At 37.6% G+C, this 27759-nt stretch overlaps 1 protein-coding gene across 4 annotated transcripts; it reads left to right on the top strand.

Moving 5' to 3' along the window:
- The first annotated feature begins 106 nt into the window (after positions 1-106).
- ntmt1 (N-terminal Xaa-Pro-Lys N-methyltransferase 1) lies at positions 107-27748 on the top strand. Of its 4 annotated transcripts, none has more exons than XM_079606775.1 (5): positions 107-122; positions 22102-22174; positions 25741-25915; positions 26240-26492; positions 26649-27671. In XM_079606775.1, exons 2-5 carry the CDS (start codon positions 22146-22148, stop codon positions 26903-26905), a joined length of 714 nt encoding a protein of 237 aa, XP_079462901.1. In that variant the 5' UTR covers positions 107-122; positions 22102-22145; the 3' UTR covers positions 26906-27671. The 4 variants fall into 4 exon arrangements, with proteins under 4 accessions (XP_079462901.1, XP_079462900.1, XP_079462902.1 ...); XM_079606774.1 differs by lacking the exon at positions 107-122 and adding an exon at positions 24354-24423 and having other exon boundaries at positions 22136-22174; XM_079606776.1 differs by lacking the exons at positions 107-122; positions 22102-22174 and adding an exon at positions 24254-24319 and having other exon boundaries at positions 26649-27705.
- The last annotated feature ends 11 nt before the right edge of the window (positions 27749-27759 follow it).

Below are 27759 nucleotides of genomic sequence, written 5' to 3'. Positions count from 1 at the left end.
ACCCCATTTGCTTTCATTGTATGGACACAATTTTTTTTATATTAAATAAAATAGTATATTAAATATCTACTCTTGTGTTCCACAACAGGAAAAACGTCATACAGGTTTGGAACAACATGAGGGTGAGTAGGCCTAAATTATTTCATTTTTGAGGTATACATTTTAGGCCTGTTTACAACAAGAATTTTCGCCATTAAAAATTGTCAGATTTTCGCAATGCTGTTCAGACCAATGCGGAAAAAAAACTGCCAATGCAAGTTCTCTCTCTGACAGTCGGTGGAAATTCTGAAAAACAGTGGTACACAAGGAAAGTATTGCACAACTTTCCATTTTGTCACTGTGAAGAAAGGAAGTCAAACAGTATTTAAATGTTCACAAACAGACAGGTTTTTGTAATCTCAATAGTGTTTATCAAACAACCCTGACTACTACAGAGATGATTCCTCTTCTGCAATTCATCAATTCACGTGCGCCCGAAGGCCAAAAATGGCGTGCGCAAAAAAATATTCAGACTTATAAAACCGTGCGTACGCCAGAACCTGCGCAGAATTCACTTTATAAAAATCCCAGTTTGTGCACACATGCATCTCCACCCCGAAATAACCAGCTTACAACGCCTAGTTTTACTATGCAGATCCTCATCTGCATATCATTTGCATATGATTATTCATCCACTTGATAACATGTTTAACGGTACAAGACATTATGAAAATATGAAATACGGAAGTGCCGTCACATTACATTCATAAAAATAATTTAGTAGCCTATCCTTGCCTTGTTTTTGAATAAATCAATCAAATAGTGTAAAATACATTTCAGAGAAAGTTTTTCTCAATCTTTTCCACTGACCAAATAGTATTTTTAATTGATTCATATTTTTTAATGGAAACAGATAGACCTTGTTGTGCATTATTTGCACGAAACTATTTTCTCAGACATTCTGCTATTATCATGATAAGCAATTATCTCTGTAGTTAAAACATTAAAACACAGCATGCCAGAGGAAAAGTGTTCAAAAGCATCGCATCCACTACAAATATTTCTGTTGATTGAATATAATTTTTTTTTGTAACTTCTCAGTAATGATTTCATCTAGCCTACTCTATTAATGAGAATGAGTTTTTATATCAGAAGTAAAGCATAGTTTAAATCATTCTTTTATTTATTTAAACTGTTATTGTGAAAATGCACTGTATTTATGATTAGGTCTCATAATGAAGATTTACAGTTTTACTTAATCTGCCGTTAGATAGGATATATGCGTCAGTTTCACTAACGGCCCAACCCGCTCGCTGGCGCAGACATGCAAGAAGGGATTGATATTTGCTTCAAGTGATAGGCTTGGTGAGTGAAATTATATTTACATTATCTTTCTGTATACGTATAATTTTCTTTAGATTTTCTGTCTAAAAGTGACCAAAAAGACATTTAACTCCAGCTCACCATCGGTGTCGCCAAACTGCTCCATCTCCAAAACGTTCGTACGCATGGGTCAGAGTTTGCGTGCAGGTGCGCACATTTTCCCGTCAAGTTTGTTTTTATAAATCACAACTTATGCATCGGAAGTGACGTACGCCTCTTTCAGGGCCTGTTTTGTGCGTACGCAACGGTTATAAATGAGGCCCCTGGTTATGTGGCCAAAAGCGCAAATCTCATTGGGTTGGTCAGTTTTCTTCAGTTCTTTCTTTCTTCTTCGATGGTACCGAGATTTGAAAACCTTTCCTTTAAAAAAATTCCATCACATTGACACCATGTGAATGTTTTTGTCAATCTGAACAGACGCATTAACAGCTGTTCATTCAAATTAAAATGTTTATCACACCAAACATTCGTCTTGGTGTGAACGGGCCTTTTCTTTATGCCTAACTGAGGCGTTTAACTAACTAAATGACTTTACAGCAACCACTTCCTATCTCCATCGGTTTCTCTCTGTCTTTCTATGAATAGATAATGACAAGGGATGTTTGTTTTCATTATGTATCTACAACACATAAACCAATACAACTACAGCTCCATTCCCATAACCAATCAACCAGCTCCTGCCTCTCACACAAACATATACATGCACATGAGCACCTATACATCGACTTCAGATAGGCCAGGCTTAGACAACCTCCCGTGGCCCTCAGCTAGCCTCCCAGAAAGCCTTTTCATTTCACAGACGCATGGACGGGAGAAAAAGGAGGGAAAAATTAAGCTTTAGGAGGAGGAGGGGGCCATTGCGGGGGAGGGACCGAAAGGGGAGTGTGTGTGTGTGTGTGTGTGGGGGGGTGTTAGGCAGCATTGTAATGATGGAGAGCAACTCGATACTCTTGCATGCTGAATATTCCCCTGGAGGGCTTTTTCCATTACCCGAGCACAGCAGAATGGTAGAGTCGTTTAGTTTAGCCCAAGCTGCCTAACGCTCTCTCAAGCTCCCCCTCCCTCTCTCTGTTCCCCTGCCGCCCCTCCCCTCTCTCTTTCTCCCTCTCTTGTGTTCTCTCCCCGCTCTGTGTTTTTCCATAGGCACATTGTGCAAATGTAACCTTTCAGTAAGCCCCTCCCCTCCAGGAAGTTGGCTGGCCCCTTTGCTGCCAGGAAATATGAAAAACTGGCAGGATGCCCATTTAATCTCCAATCAGAGCGAGGGAGGGCGAAAGAGCGAGAAACGGCAAACCAGTTGAGATGGAGAAGTAAATGTTACAGTTTGACTCAACAGAAGGGAGGGGGAGAGAGAGAGGACAATTTTACTTTAGTGAGTCACATTAGCTATAGCGCTCTGAAAAAGTGTCTGATTTTCTGTTTTGCTTATACTGAATGTCATAAGTTCTTCAGGGAGACTGGAGACTGTTGTAACATAGGTTGACTTGTAACACTGTCAGTTTAACTACTTAGAAATTGGGTAAGAATGAAATCTCTATAATACATGAGCAGCATCTTCCAGATAGTATCTGTGTGTAAATAATATGGATGCATAGGACAAAACAAAAAAATATTTTTTGATGTAGAAAAATCAACATTCCACTTCAGTGTTACAATTTGACTTGCAATCGGGTTAAATAAGAGAACTGGTATTTTCTAAATCAGTAATAAGTATTAGAAATATAATTCCTAAATGTAAAAATAAAATATAATCTCTGAGTTGGCAAGGAGGGTCGCAGCATTACTTTTCACATTTACTTATACTGAAGTAGTGTTGAACATTGAACAAAATGGGGCAGTGTATAACTGTACAACTGTGAAAGTGACTAAAATGCACACACATTTTTTAATCTTTAGCCATTTTTAGCCATGTATTTCGTTCAACCATTTTTCCTTATTTTGTTGCTGTTGTATGAAATGTTTACTATTTATTTTTTTACTTGTGGAACTAAATAACTCGAAAAGAAATTGGGTAGAGTTGGAATAAAAATTATTTTGAAGAAGTACATTTTTTTTTAACATTTATATAGCACTTTCCTGTGTACTCAAAGCACTTCACATATGGAAGGGGGAATCTCTTCAATTTCCACCAATGTGCAGCATACACCTGGATGATGCGACGGCGGCCATATTGCGCCAGAACGCCCACCACACACCAGCTTACTGGTGGAGAGGAGACAGTGATGAAGTCAATCAGTATATGGGGATGATTAGGAGGCCATGATGGACCGAAGCCAATGGACAAATTTGGCCAGGTTAAACCCCTACTTTTTTTCCGAAGGACATCCTGGGATTTTTAAGACCACAGTCAGGACCTCGGTTTAACGTCTCATCCGAAAAACAAGAATATGGGGGGTTAATAAGAATTAACACATAAATGAATAAACACATAAAAAGTGTTTAAAGCCAACTGCAAACTGTATGCTTTTTATAGTCCTTTACGATCGATGCTTCTCAAATGGTATCCATGTGAGATCTTATTAATATCAAACTGCACGACTACAGCACAAAACAACTTTTTTCTAGGCTAAGATAGATCCTCCTTGTTACGCCGTGTCTACACTGGATGTAAGCGGCGTAATGCAACACAAAAGTCAATAGAACCCATTATAATCAGTGATACTGTCTACATGTGGCATGATGCAACAAATCCCCATCAGTATAAACTCAAGCCACGTTATATTTCTGACGTACTCCACATACTTCTGCGCTGCTTCTTACATAAGGGACAAATGGATTTAGAATGGTCACTTTGCCGCGTCCAGTGTAGACAGCCTCATGACAACAACAATTCCAAACATTCTCTATTTGGATATTATGGCCTTTTTCATCATTAGCCAATGTTTTATGTATTTGTTCAACAATTTCACATTTCTTTTTTTATCTTTTTAAACTTTGTTAAATTTAATAGCTCAAAATGAAATTGGGTAGAGTTGGAGTTATAAAAATCATTTTAAATTTGTAGCATATTAATGTGGAAAATGATATCAACATCCGGTGTAGGCGGTGTAAAATGTACAACTTTTCCAAACATTCTCCATTCAGACATTATGGCTCGATCATGGTTCTTCTGAGCCCTAAAGCCTTATAAATGGTGTCGTAATTTTTTCCATGCTGATAAGCAACTTTTTTTCATTCTTTTGGGTCAATATACACCTGACTTTCCAAACGCAGTACTGTCAAATTCACTCGGACTGTAAGGTCAAATGTATTATTTAAATTGGGCAGGGCCAGCTTAAATAAACACTGCTCATAAAACAGCCAATCAAAATTATCCGTAGTTTGGCCACGACATTCTTGGGGCAAAAACACCAAAGAAATGAACGATGAGATCTGTGTACAACCACAATCTTAATATTAACCAATTAACTGTGTTTGTGCTCTGTATGTGGTACAGTGTTAAAAAAAGAGCACAAACACAGTTAATTGGTTAATTAACAGTTAGTTAATTATAATTCAAATGAGATTACTAAATAAAAAGTAACATTTTGGATTAAATTACCAGCAGCCAGTACACAAAACATGTGAACAAACACAAACCTGCCTTGCCACACCCTGAAGAGTCATTCAACCTATTTAGCACGTCACACACCCAACTGAAGGTGATATTGTTTCCTGGTGTGGTGTAGCCTAGTTAACATTCAGCGAACTGGTTTTAAAGATTGCTCCATACCACTTTTTGTGAAAGGCAGACTCAATCTTATGTAATGGCCCACGTCATTCTCTTCCCGGTAAACAAGAGCTGCACTGCTCTGGAGCTGAAAAGGGTTTAGAGCTCACATTAAACATAACTTTGACAGAGACAGTTTTGCCTACAGTACACAACCATCCAGCTCTTCTTTATGCCTCCATGCAAAGGCAGATGGAAAGTGTGGTAGAAGAACATTGTTATAGGTTGAGCTGGCAAAACTTGTGTTCATGAGGTTTTAGTATTTGAGTAGCTTCAAATATGTATAGCGACTTTTAAACTTTTTGGAACCGTTAAAAGGCTCTTCACATTTTATAAGATGTTCGTTTAAACAACATTAATTGAGGTTGAATTGAAACGCTTGTCTTTGTTCCCAAAACTGTGGAATTTTATTGTCAGTGCGTAAACGGGAACAACTTTGATTTTTCGTCAACAAAGTGAGGCGGTGAATGTATCGCTGATCTACTTGCTGATAAAAGCATGAGTAGGCAAGAGTCCTGCTGAGGCAGATGAGGTTGACTCACCTCCGCTCCCTGCCCTATCTCCTCTGTGATTTCCAGTCATTGAACTCAGCCCCATGTACTTTTTTTGTGGCCAAATAGTCCACTTCATCTCTTCCTGTGCTAGCAGCACTGAGTAGCTTGCAAGTGCTGGGTCAAGAATACTGGGAAGTGCCCTAACTAACAGTGCCACCTGATGGCTAATGGTCGCTACTACGCTAATCACATGACAGTGGATAGGAACTAGAGCACCACCACAGGCTAATTGCCACAACTGCACAGCTGAGATCTCAACAGCCTTAACCTATTTGTCACACACAGCACCACTTTGATTTTTAGAAGTGAGTTTCAGCTATTTAAGAATCTTCAGACTCAGTTAGACCTAATTATTTGTATTCTAATTTGATTTATTTATTGCACATTTTGATGAAACAAATAAGCAAAAGAAAGGATTGCCATTTCTTCACCATATTCATATCCGCCCTCTTTATTTTGTGCTCCTGCTCCGTTTCCTGGAAGTACTTCCTTTAGTTATGACGCACTTCCTGTCTGTTTCTGTGCAATAAGGGGAAATGGTGGGTGGAGAAGAGAACTCATGGAAGGAGATGACTGTTTTCCTGACTCACATTTTCAGATTGCATCAATATTATGTGGAAGGAGAAAGGTTAATCTCAGAACAATAGGTGACATGAAGAACAGAAGATGATCCTTATGGTGACTCCAGCTCAGATGGAGATATGACATTATATGTATATTTATTGAAAAAGATTCTAACCCTTTTTTATTATTGTGCTAAAAATTTAAAGGGATAGTCCACCAAAAAAAAAAAAAATATATATATATATATATATATTTGTCATAATTTATCCTCATGTTATTCCAAACCTGTTTGACTAACACAAAAGAGGATATTTTGAAGTAACGGTTCCCATTGACTTCTATTGTATGGTCAAAAATATAATGGAAGTCAATGGGAACCAAATCTGTTAGGTTACCAACATTCTTGAAAATATCTTTGTGTTCCAGAGAAGAAAGTAAGTCATACATGTTTGATTGACACTAGGATGAGTAAATGTTTTTCGTTTTTGGGTGAACTGTCCATTCTAAAAGCCACAAAGGTTCGCAAGCACAGTACAACATAACACATCAAGACCAGCAAATTGATTTCACCATTGATATATTTGCACTATGAATGGCTGCTATTCCTGTATTGTAGAAAACACAGTCTTTTATTGAATTCTGGAGGTCATTTCTCACATGGAAGAGAGTGAAGAGCTCTCGTTTCCATAGATCACCAGTCATCTCATCTGTTGAGAAGGACGAATACAATTTCTCTCATAAAACAGAGAGGTAATTCCTCCAGGAGGTGCTCACAAGTCATTTGTTTTATAGAGTTGCATGTGTTACGGTTAATCTTTACTCTTGGTTAGCCATGAGACCAGCTCTCCTCTCTGGAACGTGGGTTATTGGACTACCATACTAGAATTTAAAGGTCTAATGGACTTAACAACACACACAACCACACACACACACACACACACACACACACACACACACACACACACACACACACACACACACACACACACACACACACACAGCCTACACAAAAAGAGGCTAAACCAGAGCCAGGTGATATGTGGTAGGTTCCAGGAAGCATTTTTTTCCATTTGGGAGAGCAAGTGGGGGATCCCAATAAAGTAAACATTCCTTTCACCTCACAATCTTGCTCTCGCGATGACCCTAATACACCCTCCCTGCCACATCCCACAACCATGCACGGCATGAAGACCCTTATCATACCACACTCCCCCTGAAGCCAAGCTGTACAGCTACCCCCGCACTGCAGAGCCCTGACAGGCGCATGAAAAGGCGGGGGCTGGGAGGCATTTGGCCAGGGGGTGCAGAGGGGGTTCGAAGGGAGGAGGGGGAGGATGAGGGGTTCCTTTTAAATTCCTGCTTTGTTCCCGTGTTCTCCACCAACCCCCTTTACTATTCCCATTCCTTAGTTTTCTCCTCCTGGAGCTCTGTTTCCCAGCCTAGTGAGATCAGAAGAGAGCAAGAGCGTACGGAGCGCTAAGAGTGGGAGGGCTGTGGGTTAATTGAGCTGAGGTTACTGCTTCCTGTTTGACTACAAAATATAACTTCTGCTTCAGTAGTCTCTTGGTGAAATTGTAAAGCTGTCAGTGTTAGCAAAAACTAAAAACATTTTTGTTAATGGAAGAAAACTAAACACTAATTGAAACATTTTCATAAATAAAACAAGCTAAAAATCGTACTGATCCCAAAGCTTTGAATGATACATTCAAATGTTATATCCCACCTTCATTAAACATGAAAATTCCAACAATAAAAATCTAAACTAAAAGCCATAGGGTGAAATAAATAAACTGAAAACTAAAAAATAAGTTCTAAATGATAATAACCCTGAAAACGGTTTAGGGGTCACAATTAAACAGGAAGAAGAGAATTAGCAGTAGATGTAAAAATGGTCCTTTCATTTGTGCAGCCTAAATCTGATCCCTGACAAACATGAACAGACAAATGTTTTCCCAGAGAACATTTGGTGGCCAAAAGGCAACAGCAGGATAAATGAGCCAACAACATTGTTGCCAAGCACAGAATCTTCCTCGTTCCCTGACTGAATCACTTAAGTGTACATATCAGTTCATTTTTGTTAGCCAATTGTAATTTGAGCACAAATCATTGACACTTTAATTAAAGGCCCAATCAGAGGCCAAGTTCTTTTCAAGCTGCCTTCCTGGTGGCGTCTACTTGATATGAGAAAGCAATGCAGCCTGGGAACTTGAGTCAGAAACTTTACCCTGACCTGTAAAAGCTACCTTAAAGTCCCTGTAAAGGCAATTCTAAAAAAAAATTCTAAACACATTATAAATGTTAGAAATGTATTGCTAAAACATATTACAAAGACTGTGAACTGCGAAGTACTGAATTGTGGAGTTAGACCGTTAAACAGTTTTTCACCATTGCTATTTTCCGGATTTTTTGGGCGGGGCTAAAACGGGGGCTCGATGACGCACTGGAGCCCCTGAGCTCCTGGACACGCCCCTACTTGATGACGCACTGGAGCCCCTGAGCCTGGCCGCTCTCTAACAATATAAATAGAGCACATTCGCATCAGTTTGGCGCTCAATCGCGAGTTACTGTCAGTATTATTATTACTACAGCCTACAGTTTGCTAGTTAGCTATGCCTTCGTCACGGAAATGCGTACTACTACCTGGATGCGATCATGTATCCTACGAAACAGATCGGTCCTTATTTACATTTCCTAAAAACGATCACATCAAGAAGAGGTGGATTAATTTTGTGAAGAGCCACCTTGATGGAGAGCTGAGGATCACCACCAAAACCCGCCTCTGTAGTGATCATTTTACACGGGATAGTTTTATAAACTTTCGTCGGAGACAACTGGGACGCTCTGATAATCCGCTGTTACTGGTGAATGTGGCCGAACCGACTATCTCCCGCCTCGGCCGTCATCCTCCCGTCGCGCCGACACCGGTGCCATCCTCGGCAGTGCGTGCCCACCAATGAGGGTAGGCTGCCTTGTGTGCTTATGTTATAATTATAGTAGGTAGTCCACAGTAGGCTAAGTAGGCTACTAAATTCTGCAACACTCTAACGTGATTTTTTTGTTTATTTATATGATCAATATGATTCCTTAGCCAAGTAATTTAAACTACTATCCGTTCACAAAGCAGTCCCTTCCGACCACAAAAGAGACAGAGTCTTTCATGCATAAAGTCACTCGAGAAGTTGGATGTCAGTCAGACAGGTTTCAGCGCTGCCGGCGGACACGCCCCCAGCGTTTGAGAGCAGAGACCACTGCTCATTTTTTCAAGATTTTAATAGCTTATTTTATGTACTTGCCGGCTTTTTTTATCATTCAAATTTGGCTGGGTGGCTAATAACACATTTTTCTGTGATATGACAAACTCAGAACACATACTTAATTTTGACTTTACAGGGACTTTAAGAATGTCAGTTCAATGTTCTCTCCACATGTTAATGCTCATGTGACCGAAGGCATGAAATTAAGTAATGTGGGGCCCTCTCTCTGTCCTGCTAAAGGAAAGAAAATGAAAAAGAGAAACAGTAGGCAATAAAGCTCCAGAGCTTCAACATAGTGCCACAAAACGTTCTCTGAAACTGTTTTATGTGATTTAGACTTTTTGGTGTGTGAACATCTTTTTATTATTATTCACAATGCAAGATTTTCATGAAAAAATTTAATCAAGCAACACCAATAATGTGATCATGCCAAAGTCTATATATATATATATATATATAGACTTTGGCATGATCACATTATTGGTATTACTCAAGAGTCGGTCCATTATGTACTAAATGAAGGAAGGAGTCCCAGATCTTGTAAAATTTTTGTTGTTTTTTGGATTGAGTAAGTCTTTACATTGCTATACAAGAAAACAATTATTTGATCCGGAATGATAAAGATGAACCATAAATACTTTTTCAGTGTATGGCAATCAGGTGTTTCGCTTGCAATAAACACAGGTTTACAAACTTCTGTTCATGTGTTTTCAAAGATAAGGCAGGTGGAAGAAGATCACAGATTTTGGGGGCAAACCGATTTCTTTACCAATCCTTTTAGATATTACACCAACTACTTCTTTCCAAAAGGACTGTAAGTGCTCACATTGCCCAATAATGAAATAGGGTTCTCTTATGAGTTGTACATTTTCCACAGATAGCCAGAATATTTGGATTCAAATAATTTATTCAACTTTTCGGTGTTATTTATGTCATTTATCCAATTATATTGGATCAATTTAAAACTGGTATCGAAAACTCTTTTTTTTCATTAATTTTCCGTAACTTCAATTTGAAGATCATCAATCCAAGCCAATCTTTTATGATTTATACAGTCTTTGGATGCATTAACAAATTTTCTATTCATCACAGAGATTTTACATTTAGCACTGGTATTTTTAACTGCCATTGATTTAGACTCTTTAAATGAATAGTTTTCATTAATGAACAAACTGTCCCTTTAAACTTGTATTCATGGCATGTTAGACACAAGTCAGAATGTGTTGTATAACTTATGTACAATTTAAAGATGAGTTGACTGCTCTTTAACATGTTTTTATCTAGCATACATTGCTATGTACCTCAATATGCTGATAATATGATTTCATAACTCAGGAGACAGTTAGATTACATTAACTGCAGCGGATAAATCCAGGCACTGCTCAGGAGGAAGGTCAGAGGCTTGCACTCGTACAGACTCTATTTAAGCTTTGTTTTGTAGATTATATCAGCCTTCGATTTGTGTTTTTTGTAAACTTTTAGAAAATGTAAGATTCAAATTTGAAAATATCCAATGACGATCATTGTAATATTTGCATATTATGTTGATTATGTAGACATGTGCATATGTTGATTATTGTATATCCAAGGAAGACCAATTACAATTATTTTTGCGAGAAATAATTGTAAGATGTAAGAAATGGTTCTTTCAAAAACGGGTAACACTTTACAATAAGGTTCATTAGTTAATGTAATAACTAACATGAACTAACCATGAGCAATACATTTGTTACTGTATTTGTTCATCTTTGTTAACGTTAGTTAATACAAAATACAGCTGTTCATTGTTAGTTCATGTTAGTTCACAGTGCATGAACTAATGTGCACAATATTTTAATAAAGTATTAGTAAATGTTGAAATTAACATTGACAAAGATTAATAAATGCTGTATACGTGGAATTCATTATTAGTTCATGTTAACTAATGTAGTTAACCAGAGCTGCCAACTCTCACGCTTTCGCCGTGTGACACACGGTTTTGCCTGTTTTCACACGCACTCACGCCACACATCACATTTCTCACGCAAAAAAGAAAAAACTCCCCGACCATAGATGGCGCTGATGAGCGTCACTGAACCCTATGCGCTGCACCCCGTACTTAGTAACAGAAGAAGAGATACAAGAAAGACGGCGGGGAAAACCGCGACGACTGGTGATGAGAATCTGAGCTCAGCTGAGAGATATTAGTAAATAAACCCGAACTTACCGAAATGTATGCCTCGGATCAATCAGTGTTTTTCAACCGCGGTAAGAAGTCAATAAAACAGGTAAATGGTAAATGTAAATGGACTGCAAAACAGGTCGGCTAGAACAATGTCACATAAGTTACATATACATCAGGAAAGCAATTTAATGACCATTTATAGGCTGGAAAAATTAGCTAGAGAGTTTTGTTAAATATGTCCACTATATTAGGCTACATATATTTTTACTTATATCATTAAAATATTATAAAGTTGTTATTATAATAAAGAACGCATTATTTTATTTAAGTTGTTATTTTTAACCTTTAATAAAAAATAGGGCTCTCTATGTTTTCAGCATTAGTGATTTATTTGTTAACATGTATCTACTGTAACTAATAATTATCTAAATGAATCGATATCGAATCAAGATGTTAAGCAATAATAAATACAGTAACCTGCCAGCAATTGTAACCATGCAGCTAAACATTGTAACATGTTGTCAGTAAACTTAATAAAAATAAGTTACCAAATGTTTTGACAATCACAAGTTTTTGCATAACCCCCCAACCCCCCCCCCCCCCCCCCCCCCCCCCCCGATCTCACTCCACGCTAAACTCAAAAGTTGGCAGCTATGAGTTAACTAATGTTAACTAACGAACCTTATTGTAAAGTGTTACCCAAAAACGTTATAAAAAATCTTACTGACTTTTCTTGCATCTGTTTGATGAGTTATAGCCACTTTGACACTCTTTCTTTACATATTAATGCGTATTTACAGCTGACAGAACACAAGGCACACACTGAGTGTCATGACAACGGCATCTTATTTACACAGAAGTCTTTACTGAAACTTTTAACATTATTTTTTGCTGCATTGCAATTTCAATAATCATATTTTTTACCTAAATCTTGATCATATATTAGTCACAACGGCATCAAGTGTTTCTGCTTGTAGTTGTTGTGTGTGCTAATATGTGAATGCATGTTTTTGTTTTGTGTGTATGTCTATTTTCTAGGATTATGGCGTAACCATTATGACACATTCTTAATTTCCTTTCCCCTCACTGCACCAATTACATCTGCATTTATCCCTCAGCTCTCTCTCCATTCCTCTCTCTCTCTTTCTCGCTCTCTTTCCTTTAAATTATAACTAGTGTGTGCAGCTGACTGCAGAATTGATGCAGCTGAGAGAAAGGAGGCGAAGACGAGAAATAAAAAGAGAGCAATGGAAAAGAAAGTCACTCGTGGATGAGAAAAGAACAACAAGGGAGAACGATAGCACGACAAGGTTGACGGAAGGCAGTGGATGGGAAAGAAAACAGAATTAAAAAGAATGATAGGTAGGCAAAGAGATAGAAGAAGTTATGGTATAAGAAGAGAGAGAGACATCGGCAGAAGGTTAACCAATCAGAGAGCCACTGACGAGAGAGAGAGAACTGATCAAAACCACGGAAGGCTGCTTCTAGGCAACAAAGGGCTGAAAACGTAAAACACGGATGTATGTGTGGAACGAAAAAGGGGTGTCTGCTGAAAGAGAGAGCCGGGGAACGGATGAGGAAGAGGGGAACAAATGAAAAAGAGTAGGAATCAGCAGAAGAGGCTTTTGCGGTCCCAAAGCGGAGGGGGAGGAGGAGGGCAAGAGAGAGGCAGGTTGGGGATGGGAAGGCAAGATCAATAACTAATTTCAGTGGCGAGCCTCAGTCGGACTGTTTTCCAATAAGCCCTGGACATAACGAGTTAGCTTGAATAGCTGTGCTGCTGCTCTCTCTCTCTCTCTCTTCATCCATCCCCCTCTCGCTCTACCCGCCTCATGTCTCTCAGGGCCCTGGTGCTAGCGATGGCTGGATCGATCCTCTGCACGCACACAAACACACACATACTTAGACACACAGGCCTGAGTTCTGCAACAGGATCTCAAGACATGTCACTGCTACTGCTGCAGCCTTGCACGCTGTTTGAATGTGTGCGTTATAATGATTTCCATCATATGAATAGTCTCAAATGCAAGTATGGTGAGCAGATTTCCGTGATAAAAAAATTAATGTTTAAGATTTTATCTGGAAAAAAATAACTTGTCAGCAATGAAGCAAATCTTCTTTTACATGTGCAGCTTGTGAATGACAGTACTGCAGGCAAAGATAATTCATATCCATATATTTATAATCTATAAAAAAAAGAAGAAAATGCAAGTAGACCCTTTTTACTGGGGCTCAAGTTGCAGTCAAATACTTCTGTGCCCCAGTTAAATATTAGTAATGATAAACGCTTGTTTGCCAATGAATTTGACCAAATACCCACCTGAGAATTGTCTTCCCTAATATTTCAGCAATCATGTCACGTGTGTGTTCTTATCAGCTGTTTCGAATCGGAACTAGAATCACTCTTTGTTTCCAATTCAGTTTGATTCCTTCAGAACGTTCACTCGCACACTGAAGCGTCTGCAGTGGTTTCTCACACCCGTAACTGGATTTATTTATAAGACAGAAAACAAAAAGAGCACTGGTGGACGTGGATATTAACCTACAATGTTGAAAAAAACAAAACATGAAATTGTCTTCTATCACTTGTTAGCGATGTAGCAGCTTGTTATTGTGCAAGCACACTGTAAAAGACTCTATACTGCAAGTAAAGACAAGTTATGTATACATCCATAACAGTATTTTTTAAAAAAGAGTATAAAAATATGGGGATTTTATGTTTTCCTCAGTCCTGATGAGAGGCGACACTTCTGGTCTGAACTGAAAGTGATTGCAAAGAAATCCTGGGTGTTATGAAATAAACAAGACGATAAACAGACAACATGTCCTTATATTGTGTTATTACTGCTTGCCCACGGCAACAAACACTGCCGCCAGTTTGTTCCCATGAGTTATCCGTTTAATTCAGTCTAATAATCGCTCACTGAATCAGTCAAAATGGTTGTTGATTTACTCACTGAGCAATTTCATCATGTCCAACTCAAAATGAGTTTACAAGTTAAATTGTTTGTTGTCCTAGAACTGCACAAAATTATCTCTTGGTGTAATTGTTCTTGTGTGTGTGTGTGTCTTTGCAATGAGTGTAAAGGTGCTTTTGCAATGCAAAATAAAACTGAGGATCCACGAGCACAACAGTTACTTGTCATTTTCAACACGTTATCTTTTGTACCAATGCCATCAGTTTCTTCAAACTTGTTCCTTAAATAAATACAAACGCATTGTTTATGGCATTTGCATGTGAACTTACAATTAAAGACAATTTCATTCAATCATTTCTAAAACAAAATATGACAACATAAACAATGAAATGTAATTCCACATATCACTCTTGTGTGACGCGGTCCAAATATGATCTGCAATGCTTTTTTCAGCGGTCACTTTTGATGGCTGACAGAAAATTCAGGTTTACAGTGACAGCAAAACACTTCACTTGCATCGTTGAGAGCGCAATTTGGTTTGGGCATTTCTCCAGCTTAGCTAGCGAGCTAAATTGAGAAGATGGTTGCGTGAAGATGATGGCAGCAGCAAGTGTGTAAAGTTATTGTTATGGCTGATAAATTCTAGAATGAAAGTATCAGCAAATCAACTTGCAATGACAAAGAAAAAGCCACAGAGAACCACAAACTATACCAGAGATGGTAGCTAGAGGACATTGAAGATCATTTTAACATTTTTAAAGAATTGTCACACCTTTTTCCCATAGCCTACTTGGTTGTAGAGAAATTGATCATCATTTTAATAAAAAATTATCACTATAAAAACAAATGTCTTTCCTGAGTGGAATGTTTCATTTACTAAAATATAAAGGGTCGGCCAGACACTGGCTCACAAAATAGTTGTTTGTTTGGCTTGTATCACTAAAATATAGGACATAATACAGTTTGCTGAAGAAATGCAGAATGATAGAGATGAAATGGCAGTGGTTAATGCTTTTAACTTTTAATTATGCTTTGATTATGCTGCTTCATACAGTAGCCTATGTAAGTTTACTAATTTTATGGATATATACACCACCATTCAAAAGTTTGGTGTTTTCTGATGTTTCTTAAACACCAGATCAGATCATAGAATGATTTCTGAAGGATCATGTGACACTGAAGACGAGCAATGATGCTGAAAATTCAGCTTTACCATCAAGGGAACAAATTACAGTTATTGCTGTTTTACTGTAATTTTGATCAAATAAATGCAGCCTTGGTGAGCAAAAGAGGCTTCCTTCAAAACGTAAAAAAATAATCTTACCAATTCACAATTATAAAATGAAGTCCTTTTTAATGGTGGGGTTGATGTCTTTTCTTCATCCTAAATACAGTTTGGCCATACTACCACTAGATGGTGCTACTCTACACTATAGGCTTACAGCGGTCATTGAAACTGATTCACTTCAATGCAAAGAGAAAATATACTTGGTTATATATATGTATATATAAACACTTCTGCTGTACTTTCACAAGAGTTGGTCATTTACTTGATACATACTCATATTGTTACATAAGTGAGAAGCACAATTCACGTATAAATAAACAGTTTCATTAAACATTTGAGCTTTAAATCCCCCAAAACATTCTTATTTATACATAGCCTTGCTTCATTGCTTAACACGATTCTACATAGAAATGGTTTAAAAAACAATAGTCTGGTTACACTGGAAAACAGGGTTCCATCCTATTTTCTTTTTATTCACCACATTCACCCTTTCTTCTTCTCTCTTTTATACTCTTTTAGTCTCTCACTTTCTTTCTTTCTCTCCCTCTCTTCCCTTCTCTCTGTACTGCTTGCATGGTTACAGCAGCACTGGTGATAGGGAGCTTACTTGTGTGAAATATTAATAAGAAAATGGCTTATGCATTTTTAACTATGTGCCAGGCAGACGTAGTCTCGCAGAGGAATAGGAGTGTAAATTCTCTTCCAGACCAGGTGTGGAGCTCCTGTTCAACTAACTAGTTTAGTAACTCATAACCTGGATGAATTGTCTTACACAGTACATTGTTAATAAAATATTGTTATAATAATGCATATATTAAGTTTAGAACATTATATTCATTGCACTCATCTTATGTGAGTTATATATGATTATAGTTATAGTTATGAATCTTAAATGTCTCCAAATGGAAGCTTTTGTCAGATTTAGCTCACTTGTAGGGGATTGTCCCTAAGTAAAGCCACCCACACAAGACACTTTTATCCTCTCGGTAACCTTTTAGTATTCTCTCTCTCTCTGTTTCTAGGTCAGGGGAGGCAGTAGTGAGCGTGTGCTCTGCACCGCTGTCCACTTCAATCTACCCAGCCGCGGCTGATCTCAGAAATATATATACAGAGAGAGTTGTTGGCGGTGATGGGGGTGTCAGAGGCTCACATGGGGGAAAACAGAGACAGAGAGGAAAAATCAGAGGAGAAAAGGTAGAAAGAGAGAAGGAAGTTAGCATGGCAAGCATAGCATGGAGTTAAAGGCGTGGGTTGTGTAACATTCTATCCTGTTTTGTTCCATGCGCGCGCACACACACACACACACACACACACTCGCACAGCCTCTGTTCTCAATATGCAAGGCACCGCTGCACTGTGAAACCAGAAACCACATCAGACCTCGGACCTTCAAAGACAGAACTAATCCTGCTCTCACCCAAACCTGATTGTCATTCAGTCATTACGCATTCAGCTCGACGCACTGCAGAGCTCTGGCTTCGATTAAGAGCCTGGTGTTGACTGCTATATACTGCTGCATTTTACTATAATGATGCACATATATACAATTACACAAATATACATTCTGATAGTAGGCTATATAAATAATATTAAAATACTACACTGTTTTTATTTTAAACATTTTATTTAACAAACATTATTAAATTAATCATATAATTATAACTATCATCTGTCGGTTCATGCATTCCCTCAGAATCAAACCCATGTTATTAATATACTATATTTTTTATATTATTATTATTAATATAATGTTAAAAAATAAAATGTGTTTACAATGTATTAGTGTTATTTAAGTACTATATATATTATTGTGGTATTAAGATTTTGATTTTATTTTTATATTTTAATGTTGTAATATTTTAGCTTTATTTTATTTTTAGTTAGTTCGTTTTCAAGTTATAATATAAAATGAATATTAGACATGAATTCATACATTTTGAATGCTGTCATTCGGAAATATTTTATATAAAATATGCCATGAATGATCAGAATTAAGTATTCCAGATAGCTGTGTATATAATAGCTACCTCCTCATGGTTACTTCCAAACAAACGTAATACTGAAATCATACAGGGACATTCAGTGCATATTAATTTAAAGGTACAAACACACATTCACACCTATACATACACAGATTTGCATAAACCTTACACTCTTCAGGGCTATGTCTGAAAACAAGCTTGTCTTATTGTTTTCTTCTTTTTCAGGAGAGACCTCAGTCCAGCCCCTCTTTTCATCTGTGTATTTTACCTTGTATTTTCTATCATAATACAGGTGCTCCCATCCAAACTACCATGATGTAATCCGACTGTAATCCCAAACATCAAAGAACCACATGTGTCACAAACACACACACTCACACACACCCCCTTCAAAATCTTTTGCTTTTGTGAAACAAAATGTTTGTTTGGCTAAAATGTGCTTCTGATTAGGTAATATGTAATTCGTTTTTAAACACTGTTAGAGATTTTTAACATTTGTTAGTTAGTAATTTGTTTGTTTTTGCCTTTTGGCTCTGACAGACATTCAGGCCATATGGTTCCGCTTGAATACGGCATAAAACCTCCTGACCCTTCTGTGTGTAGAAACACAAACATTTGCTTACACACATGCACAAGCACAACCATATGAATGTGTTGCAAATGGCAGACAGGAATGCAACTGTCTGTCTCATATTTATCTGTAATTAAGTACATAAACGGACAAATTCAACAAACAGACACATATCCGCTCACAAGCTTGTGTCATGTTAACAATGCTGTCATACACATAGTTAATTATTATAGCAGATCTTTGTTATTGTATTTTAGCATGCATTGTAAATGTATATATAATTACATACAAATAGCCATTTGCTGAATAAAATGGCTTTAAGCTATACAGCTGCGCATTATAAAGTTATATAGATATGCTATTTTATATTAAAGTTATATGCTATTTTAACTGTTGGGTTTAGCATGAGTCCTCACAGTTATCTATAAGAACTGTGGAGTAAGTGGATCCGTAGCATTCTCACTCATATTTTCAATATATTGAGCACAATTTCCAAGGGTACTACAGAATATCTACTTTAAATTAAGTGTTAATATTTGAACAATTACATTCATTTGAATTTTGTACATCTCTATGGTTGTCTTCAATAAAACATTTACTTCAGGGTAGTAGGGGAAATAGGGCAACACATATCTAAAATTCCACCCTTAGCTGTTGTCACCCACTGTGATCTGAGCTCTGACCACTATGGGGCATTGTGTTTATTGCTTGAGAGAACTACAGATTCTCTGGTGACTGCCTGAGTGAATGAGGGAATGATTTTAACCTCAAGCTGTCCCACTGAGCTTACAGTACAACAGTGCCATCACGAGGCTACTGGAATTAATGCACAAAGGTTTTGAACACTTATTCAGGGGAATGTTTATATTACAGTTATTATACTCATCTGTACATTCAAATACTTATTATTGTAATAACTTAAGAATATTTCATTATTTTATGCCACTTTTGTATTCATATGAATTGTAATCACAATAATATGATACAAACCAAGATTGTCCTGTAATGACCTAAGCAGACTTTAAAGGTAGGGCAGGCAATCTTTTTCATAAACACTTTTTGTTATTCTGGTTGATACTCTCTTCACACTGTAAGGGGTAACAGTTTAGGACCCAAGGACCAGATGTTTGAAAGAAGACCTGGAGTCAGAATTATAATAAATGGAAGAAAAGTTTTACCGTACTAAAGATAGTTTGCAGTTTCATCAGCAGAAGTCAGCTTCAAGACTGTTACAAAGATCACAGCAGTTATACCACTCCCCAGGTCTAAGCTACGTCATTGCTTACAGGTTGAATGATTCTCATTGGCTAAGAAATAGATAAACATAGTAAATTTTCCACACATATACAGACTGAAACATATCTACATTGATTATGCAGCTGACCCTGAAGTTAGGCACGTCATGACCTTCCAGGTCACAGATTTGGGTTGCTGGGTGCCAGCATGTCCCGAACAACAACTCAGTCAATCTCCAATAATGCCAGTGGTTTCTCAACCTGTAACCAAGAAGACTAACACACACACCGACACACAGCTTTTCCAAGGTTGGATTTGGCCAGGCTCTAACTATAAACAGGAGAGTATTCTCAAAACATCAATATAATGCATTCTTTCTCTCAAAGAGAGCTACACTTTAGTCTAACTGGAAAGTAAGGCTTTAACAAAGAAATGGTCCCTTAAACTATTGGCTTCAATGACCCCTATATGTTTTAACACGTTGAAGACCTTTCTCAAACACAATAAATAAGCAAGCACTGTTACTGCATTCAGATATCAAATACATACATTAAAGAATACATGAAAAGAACATTTCAGTAATCACACTGGTAACTTCTATAACAAAGTAAAATCTCCAGAGAAGTCATTCAACTCATTTGATATTTAGAAGGAAAAATATTGATTAATACCTTGATTATAATCACTCATTACATATACATTGAAGCAGCAGTGGATTCCAATCCACCCCTTCAACATCCTAATAGCAATGAATAATAGAAGTGGTCTAAATATTAATAAATGTACATATATCTTATGTGGAAGTATCAGGACCAAATTTTTTTAGGTCTGAATGCAATGATATACAGTGTCCTACCTGCCTGTCAACATATGTATTTCCATAGCACGGCGCACCTGTTCGCGCAGACTTCACACGCGTTATCAGTGCGTTCCATAAAGCTGTGCAGAGTTGTGGACAGTCACTGAGCGCCGCAAACAAACAGCAGCTGCCTTTTATGGTTCCGCCATGGCGTAACCGTAATTTAGTGACGGAAACCGTGATGTTCCTCCTGGAGCTGTTCACGTTTCATGCGTTTCTCGTGCAACACTATCAACGCCGAAATCAATCTGCAGCAGTCAGGTGGTACAAGTCAGTACTAGGGCTGTCGCGGTGAAGGATTTTCCCTTGCAGTAGTTTTGAGTGGCTCAATAGCGTGATATGTGGTATTATCGCCATTTATTTATTTTGATTTATTTGTTGCTATATAAATAAATGTCATGATGTGGTCAGCATGCACAAAAACGAGGACATTTTCAGTAACCAATGTAACCAAAACTAAACAGCATTGAAGGATGCGCGCATTAGGCTGTCACGAAGCGCTGTTACATTACGGTAACGGACTGACTTTGAGTGAGTCATTAAACCGTTAATTAAACGAACACGTTCAAAAATGCTGATTCATTCAAATATAGATACTAATGAAACAAGGTGTTAATTCTTTTTTAACTTTGAGCTCCACTTTTCAAGGCTGACCAGCAATGTGTCGCATGGGTAACGCTGAAGCTGATGCTTCACTTAATAGAGACCAATGGCATTGATTCAATGCGTGACTCGCAGATTCTTTCCTTAGACACAGCAACCGTTTCACGAATATGACTTGACCTCAAAGACAGACGCAGGTAATCGCACGCGCTCAGTCGATCTCTCTCATTCACTGTCTGTTTAGGCTTAAGTGCAGATCCCCGAACCCTCTGTACAAATCACCATGATTAACAGTCTTGTTATCATTATTAACTAATTTAACATTCAATACACATGCACGAATTTCAAAACAAGAAGGGTATAGCCTTGTGAAAAAAGAAAACGCGAATACTGCGGTTGCTGCGGTTATTTGCATTCCTGTGCGGTTGTCTTGTCAGTAGCACGGTATTACAATATTGCAATTATCGTTGTTTACATTCATTATTATTGTAATGTTTTGTTCTTTGAGACGTGGTAATTTAACGGCGTATCTCGTGCGTGTCCATGTGTTTTGAAGAAGGTGTGGCTTTGGAGACACTCTGAAGGGAGCTAACTTGCTATTGCTAGCCACTCCAAAATTGCCTACCCCACCTTCAAGGAAACTTCTGTTGGATACATTGTTTGGTTCATCTGCAAGTAGCACAAGATGTATCATGTAATTTTTTTGGTAGCTTATACATATAACAATGTTCAAACAGTATAGTGAGTTTAACACTCACTTCGACTGCAATTCATTACTGTGTTTGGTTTCAGTGTATGTGCACACATGTTCATAAGTTCAATTCAATTCAAATTTATTTGTATAGTGCTTTTCACAATACATATTGTTTCGAAGCAGCTTTACAGAAAATGCATTTCAGAAATGTACATAGAAAAATACAGTTAGTTAATCATGTATTAATTTAGGGCATAACATATCGCCGGCGTTTAGGAGCTATAGATGTGAAAACGCCCTCCCTCCTTTAAGTGCCCTTATACTGTCCATTTCTTTTTTCCAGGGATGCCTATGTCCTTTTTCGCATGAATGAACTGAACTCCTTGAATGCACGAGGCTGAGTTCGCTCTATATGTGTAAGTACAGTAGATTTATTGATTGAAGCATGTGTCCTTGTGTCTGAGTCAGGGTCTACATGTGAATAGAATGAGATAAGAACTACTCACCTTTCCCTTCAACCACCCTCCTCAGCTGAAAATCACTCCACATCCTGGAGAAACCAGAGAATTAGATATTAAAAATATTAGATTGGCATACAACTAAAATAAATAAGATAAAGTACTTAAATTATTAACATTTAAATAACAATAAATATAGAAATAATAGAAATAAATTAATTGCAAAAAATAATACATAAATTAATAGAAACAATATTATAACAACATTAGTAAAACTTAACTGAAAATATGAAAATAAGGCTAATTCAAATATCACCAAATACTATAAAATAAATACATAAATATTGCTAGTATAACACTGATACATTAAAAATGTTTATTTTGACATTTGATTATTAATATTTAAACTCTTCAAAAAAGTGAGTCAAAACTAGGTGACTATACTCTCAAACATATTTAGCTGTGGAAAAGAGGTTAATCTAAAAGGAGAAACGTGAAGAGGGCACACACACACACACACAGAGAGAGAGAGAGAGAGAGAGAGAGAGAGAGAGAGAGAGAGAGAGAGAGAGAGAGAGAGAGAGAGAGAAAGAACCCATAGGCGGAGACAGGTAAGGAGAAGAGCCGGCCAGCTCTGCTGACTCAGGACATTTCAAAAGTGTTGATTTCCGCTCCGTTTCTCCAGCCTCTTTGTAATTCTAATGAGAATGTAAAAGGTGTCAGGAGCCAGAGAGTGAGTAGACAGAAGAAGATAGGGTGAAAGAGAGCAGATCAGATTAAATATCGACTGACTTCAGGCTGTCCGATGCAGACAGGCAGTGTACTGAGTCATCATATGTATACCCTGCCAGCTCTGCTGAGAACGAGAGACAAGAAAAAGGATGAGCAGACAGAGCCGGGAGGGAGAAAGAGGAAGAGAGGAGTTGCCCAGGGGAGTGAGAGGAGAGCAGTGAAACGTTGGGCTTGTGGGGGAGGAGAGACGAGCTTAAGTAGTCGAGACAGAAAGCATGCTGTCATGTAATAAGGGGAGTGAAAATAAGAGACGGGATGAGAAGAAAGAAACGGCAACAGTGGAAAACAAGAGGCTGGACAGAATACAAAATAAATACAAGATCGTTAGGATGAACTTACAGTTCAGATAAACATTTATTAGAAAGACATGGGAAATGAGAGTGAAAAGATGTTTATAAGAGTAAACCAAATAGACAATATTAAGATTAAAATGTGATGAATAGTGAAAATAGCATGCCTACTTTAAGACACACCCTAGGAAAAGAAACACCTACTAACTTAAATATAAGAAAGTTGTGCTTTTGGTGTCTATAGGACAAAAGACTGCATACTACTTAAAGTGTAGTCAATTACTATTACTCAAAGTGTATATACCTTATACCTCTACCTTTTTTTTTTCTATAATGCTGCTTTAGGTCCCTAGAAATGAAAATAATTGTATAACCCTTTCATTTTCATATATATTCAGAATTTCTTATATTTATTGAGGGAATGCATATAGCCTCCTCATATGCAATGGGTCACCCGGGGCCTCAGTAAACTTATTCAAATTAATATATTATTAACAATCAGTTACTGGCAATACAATTAGAATACATAGAACATAATTAAAATTCTAAAAACAGTACATAAAATACAGTTTTTTTTAAACCCCCCCCCCACACACACACACACACACAGACTTTTAGCCTACATACTGTAACTATTGTTTCTGTTTTATACTCCTAGTTTCAGTTTATATTCAAACAAGATTAAAGCAGATTTAGCATAATTTTAGCAGAAATACTGGATGAAAATATCTTACCTTAAATCTAGGAATGGTATTTGACTGAGTCCAAAAGGGTGAGAACTACTCTATGCAGCCTTAACCTTGTGTAAAAACACAAGTTCTCATAACACCATTACATTTTTGACAATTTAAAATAATAATGAAACACATTTAATAATGACAGTTTCTTAGCCATGTACGCAAGTTTACATGGGGCCACAAGATGGAGACAAATTAAACAAATTCGCTGAGGGGAAACACGTTGGTCAAATAAGGAAATGACGTACGGTGTTCAGCGTTTCTGCTTTGGGGAGCTTTCATGGGTCAGTTCTACTATTCTGTTTATGGTTCTACTAGGGTTGTTCGGTAGTGACATGACCGATTGTAAGAAACGACAGTCAGCGGCAGCGAGGGCACGGAAGCAAAGGTACGGTAGTGTTTACTGTCTTAGACAGAAACGTGTCAAGAACTGTTGGAAGCATGAACAAGTACATACCTGTGGTTTAGAGCTGGTCGTGTGTCAACACGTGTAACTTTTTGTCACCCCTAAATATAGCAAAAGGAAAAGACACGTTTAACGACAGCACGATAGCAGGCCACATGTATGATCTTTTTTTTGTCCAAGTAACAAACCCAGTAACGTAAGCCTAAATAAGTAATGAGACTGTAACAGTAACAGACTACTTTTTATTCAATTACCATTTATTACTTCGTAAATATGCCATTTTTTTAGTCTTTAGACTAAAAATATTTTGTGGGTATTGTTGGTATGTTCTGTAGGTCCTCTGTATGTATTTATTCATGTTTCCATTTTTGTTTGGAGATTATTTCTTATTTGACAAGTCATTTGTCTGTCAGTCTACGGTGAAGTGATGCTTCCTGACAGCTGAGTTCAGACAGCAGAGACACATTTGGATTCAGGTGTCTAAATCTGACAGCTTCAGCACGTTAGGTCTCACCAGGGGCTCCGCTAAGGGGAAGTTAGGGCGATTCTAAGGGCCCACGCACTTTTGGGCCACCCAGAGATCACAATAAAATCAGAATTGTATTAGTACTAACAGTATAGTAGTAATGTAATAGTTATCTCATATTTTTTCATAGGCCCAAAATTGCTAGTGGCACCCCTGGATCTCATTACAGGCTTAAGATTTGGCTTCTCACCATTTCATTGAATTATAATAATTTCATGAACTAACAACTCAAGCATTGTCTTACTGACAGTGAATGCATGAATAGGTTTACTTACTATGAATAATATTTGACATTTGTGTATATTTATCGTAAAATGTACCTTGCCAAATGAGAATCTGCCCATTCGCCTATCTCATTGGGGCTGGGGCATTAATAATTTTTTTCTGTATTGTGAAAAGCACTATACAAAAAACTTGACGAATAGCAATTCAGTATAACAGTTTTATAAGAATGGCGTTTGCAACCAATTAATTTATGCATTTAGATACTAATGCATTTTTACACTGCACAGAAGCTTCATCTGAAGCAGTAAGATGCATTTACAGACTGTGACTTTCATGCAGCATATGATTTTACACAGAAACTATAATTGCTATGAAATTGATTTAAATATGAAATAATGAAGATAGGAACATTAAATAATTCAATGTACTTTTAATTGTATATATTCAATTAGAAGTATACAAGTACAGATCTATAAAAATGCATCAAAAATGCTGAAGAAGAACTCTGACTCTGGTAAAACTACTTTCTTTTTGATCTCTGTGGTCAGGAGTTGCACAAAGATGGAAGACTGCTTGATAGAAGACCAGACAACCTTTTACTCGAAGGCAGAACATTACTGGAAGGATGTCCCGCCAACTGTGGATGGAATGCTGGGAGGTTATGGCAGCATTTCCAGCATTGACATTAATGGCTCCAAAAAGTTTCTTCAAAAATTCCTTGGTGTGAGTAATTCTACATTTTAATACACAACTGTTCATAAGTTTAGGTTTATATATATATATATATATATACCCACACACACAGTTGTAATCAAAATTATTCAACTCCCCATTGCAAATCAGGTTTATTGGCAAAATTTACAAACTTTCAGCTGTTGGCTATGAACAAGTGATTTCCCCAAATTCAACGGAAAATGCCACTTTTAATGACTTCTGCAGTAGAAAATGCAGCAAGACAGTAATCTTGCCCACAGTTACTAAGCTCCATCAAACCCATGAAAGTCCATGAGAAACACACTATCGTCTGGTTTCCTTTTTTACTCAAAGGAAGGCCAGGGTAAGACTGGGATGGGCTGTTCTCTGGACTGTGGTGCTGGAATTGGCCGTATCACCAAGCGGCTGCTCCTGCCGCTCTTCCGTACAGTGGACCTAGTGGACGTGACGCAGGAGTTCCTGGATAAAGCTCGTACATACCTAGGTGACGAGGGCAAGCGGGTGGAGAACTACTTCTGCTGTGGCCTGCAAGATTTTCAGCCCCAGCCAGAACGTTATGATGTCATATGGATTCAGTGGGTGATTGGTAAATGGATTTAACTGGCTACACCGTCTATCATAAGAACAATTTTATAAAATGGAATAATATATTTATGGATATAATATAATAATGGAATTAATATAAGTAGATGAATCTTCCATTATGTTTTGCTTCATTATGTTTTTCTTCATGTATCTGTAGGTCACTTAACCGACGACCACCTGGTGGAATTCCTGAGGCGTTGCCAGAGTGGTCTGCGTCCGAATGGCCTGATTGTGGTGAAGGATAATGTTGCGTTTGAGGGTATAATACCTGATGATGTAGACAGCAGTGTGTGTCGGGACCTGAATCTACTACATCACCTAGTTGCCAAGGCTGGACTCAGCATCATCTGTGAGGAGCAACAGCAGAACTTTCCTGAGGAGATCTATCAGGTCCACACTCTAGCGCTCAGATAGCTAATAGCTCAGATAGCTGCTAGCATTGCACGAGTATGTTTTTGTGTTTGTTCTGAAGCCAATGATGTGAAAGGAAATTAGGATCAATGTTAGCTACACAAGAAGCTATGTTACTGTCAGTGTGATCACCATTTTTTGAAAAAGGCACAAGACTTGAAGGCGATATTGAGAGCTTGTAATATGACAGCTAGGACTCATAGCTGTCATGAATCTGAATGTAAATGTGGCGAATGGTAGCTTTTCAGTGATCCAAACAGCTTCACACTCCAGTTAATCCTCAGTTTGAAGTCTTCTGTCTGACTCAGAAAGGTTTTATCACAGTGGAAGAGAAAAAAACCAATTTACAAGAAAAAATGTAAACCACACACACTGCTTCATTTTTAGCAGTGGGTGTACTAAATACTTACAGGGATAGTTCACACCTAAACAAAAATGGTCATAATTTACTTACCTGTGTATGACTGACATTCTTCTGAAAAATAAATTGTCATACATTGGAGGTCAATGGTCTCCAAAACTGTTTTGGGAATGTTGTCAAAATGTTGTATTACACCGTCATACAGGTTTGGTAACGCATGATGGTGCGTGAACGGAGAGAACTATCCCTTTAAGACTATGGCACTGAACGGCGTGTGTAAAACCTTTTAATAACTTAAGAGAGTTTGAATGTTCCATTTTAGTATGTGTGAATTTACAGCTCTTGACAGAAAACTCTTAACTGAACCATATGTTGTATTTTGCATTGAATAAACTAATATTTCGAAGTAGTCCTTGTATGACACTGTTTTTGTGTGTAACAGTGGTCTTAGCTTTTTGACTCAAATACCATAATCACCTTCCCCGCTAAGATATTT

Source organism: Phoxinus phoxinus (assembly GCF_949152265.1).
Source record: "Phoxinus phoxinus genome assembly, chromosome: 3".
NCBI lineage: Eukaryota > Metazoa > Chordata > Actinopteri > Cypriniformes > Leuciscidae > Phoxinus > Phoxinus phoxinus.
This window is presented reverse-complemented; position numbering and strand designations above follow the sequence as displayed.

What these genes read in the sequence shown, in the direction of transcription:
- ntmt1 (XM_079606773.1), top strand. Translation starts at nt 24,275, where the DNA reads ATGACGTACGGTGTTCAGCGTTTCTGCTTTGGGGAGCTTTCATGGGTC. An exon ending in TTCTTCAAAAATTCCTTGGT is followed by an intron (nt 25,916 to 26,239) that starts GTGAGTAATTCT and finishes TTTTACTCAAAG; the next exon opens with GAAGGCCAGGGTAAGACTGG. An exon ending in ATGGATTCAGTGGGTGATTG is followed by an intron (nt 26,493 to 26,648) that starts GTAAATGGATTT and finishes ATGTATCTGTAG; the next exon opens with GTCACTTAACCGACGACCAC.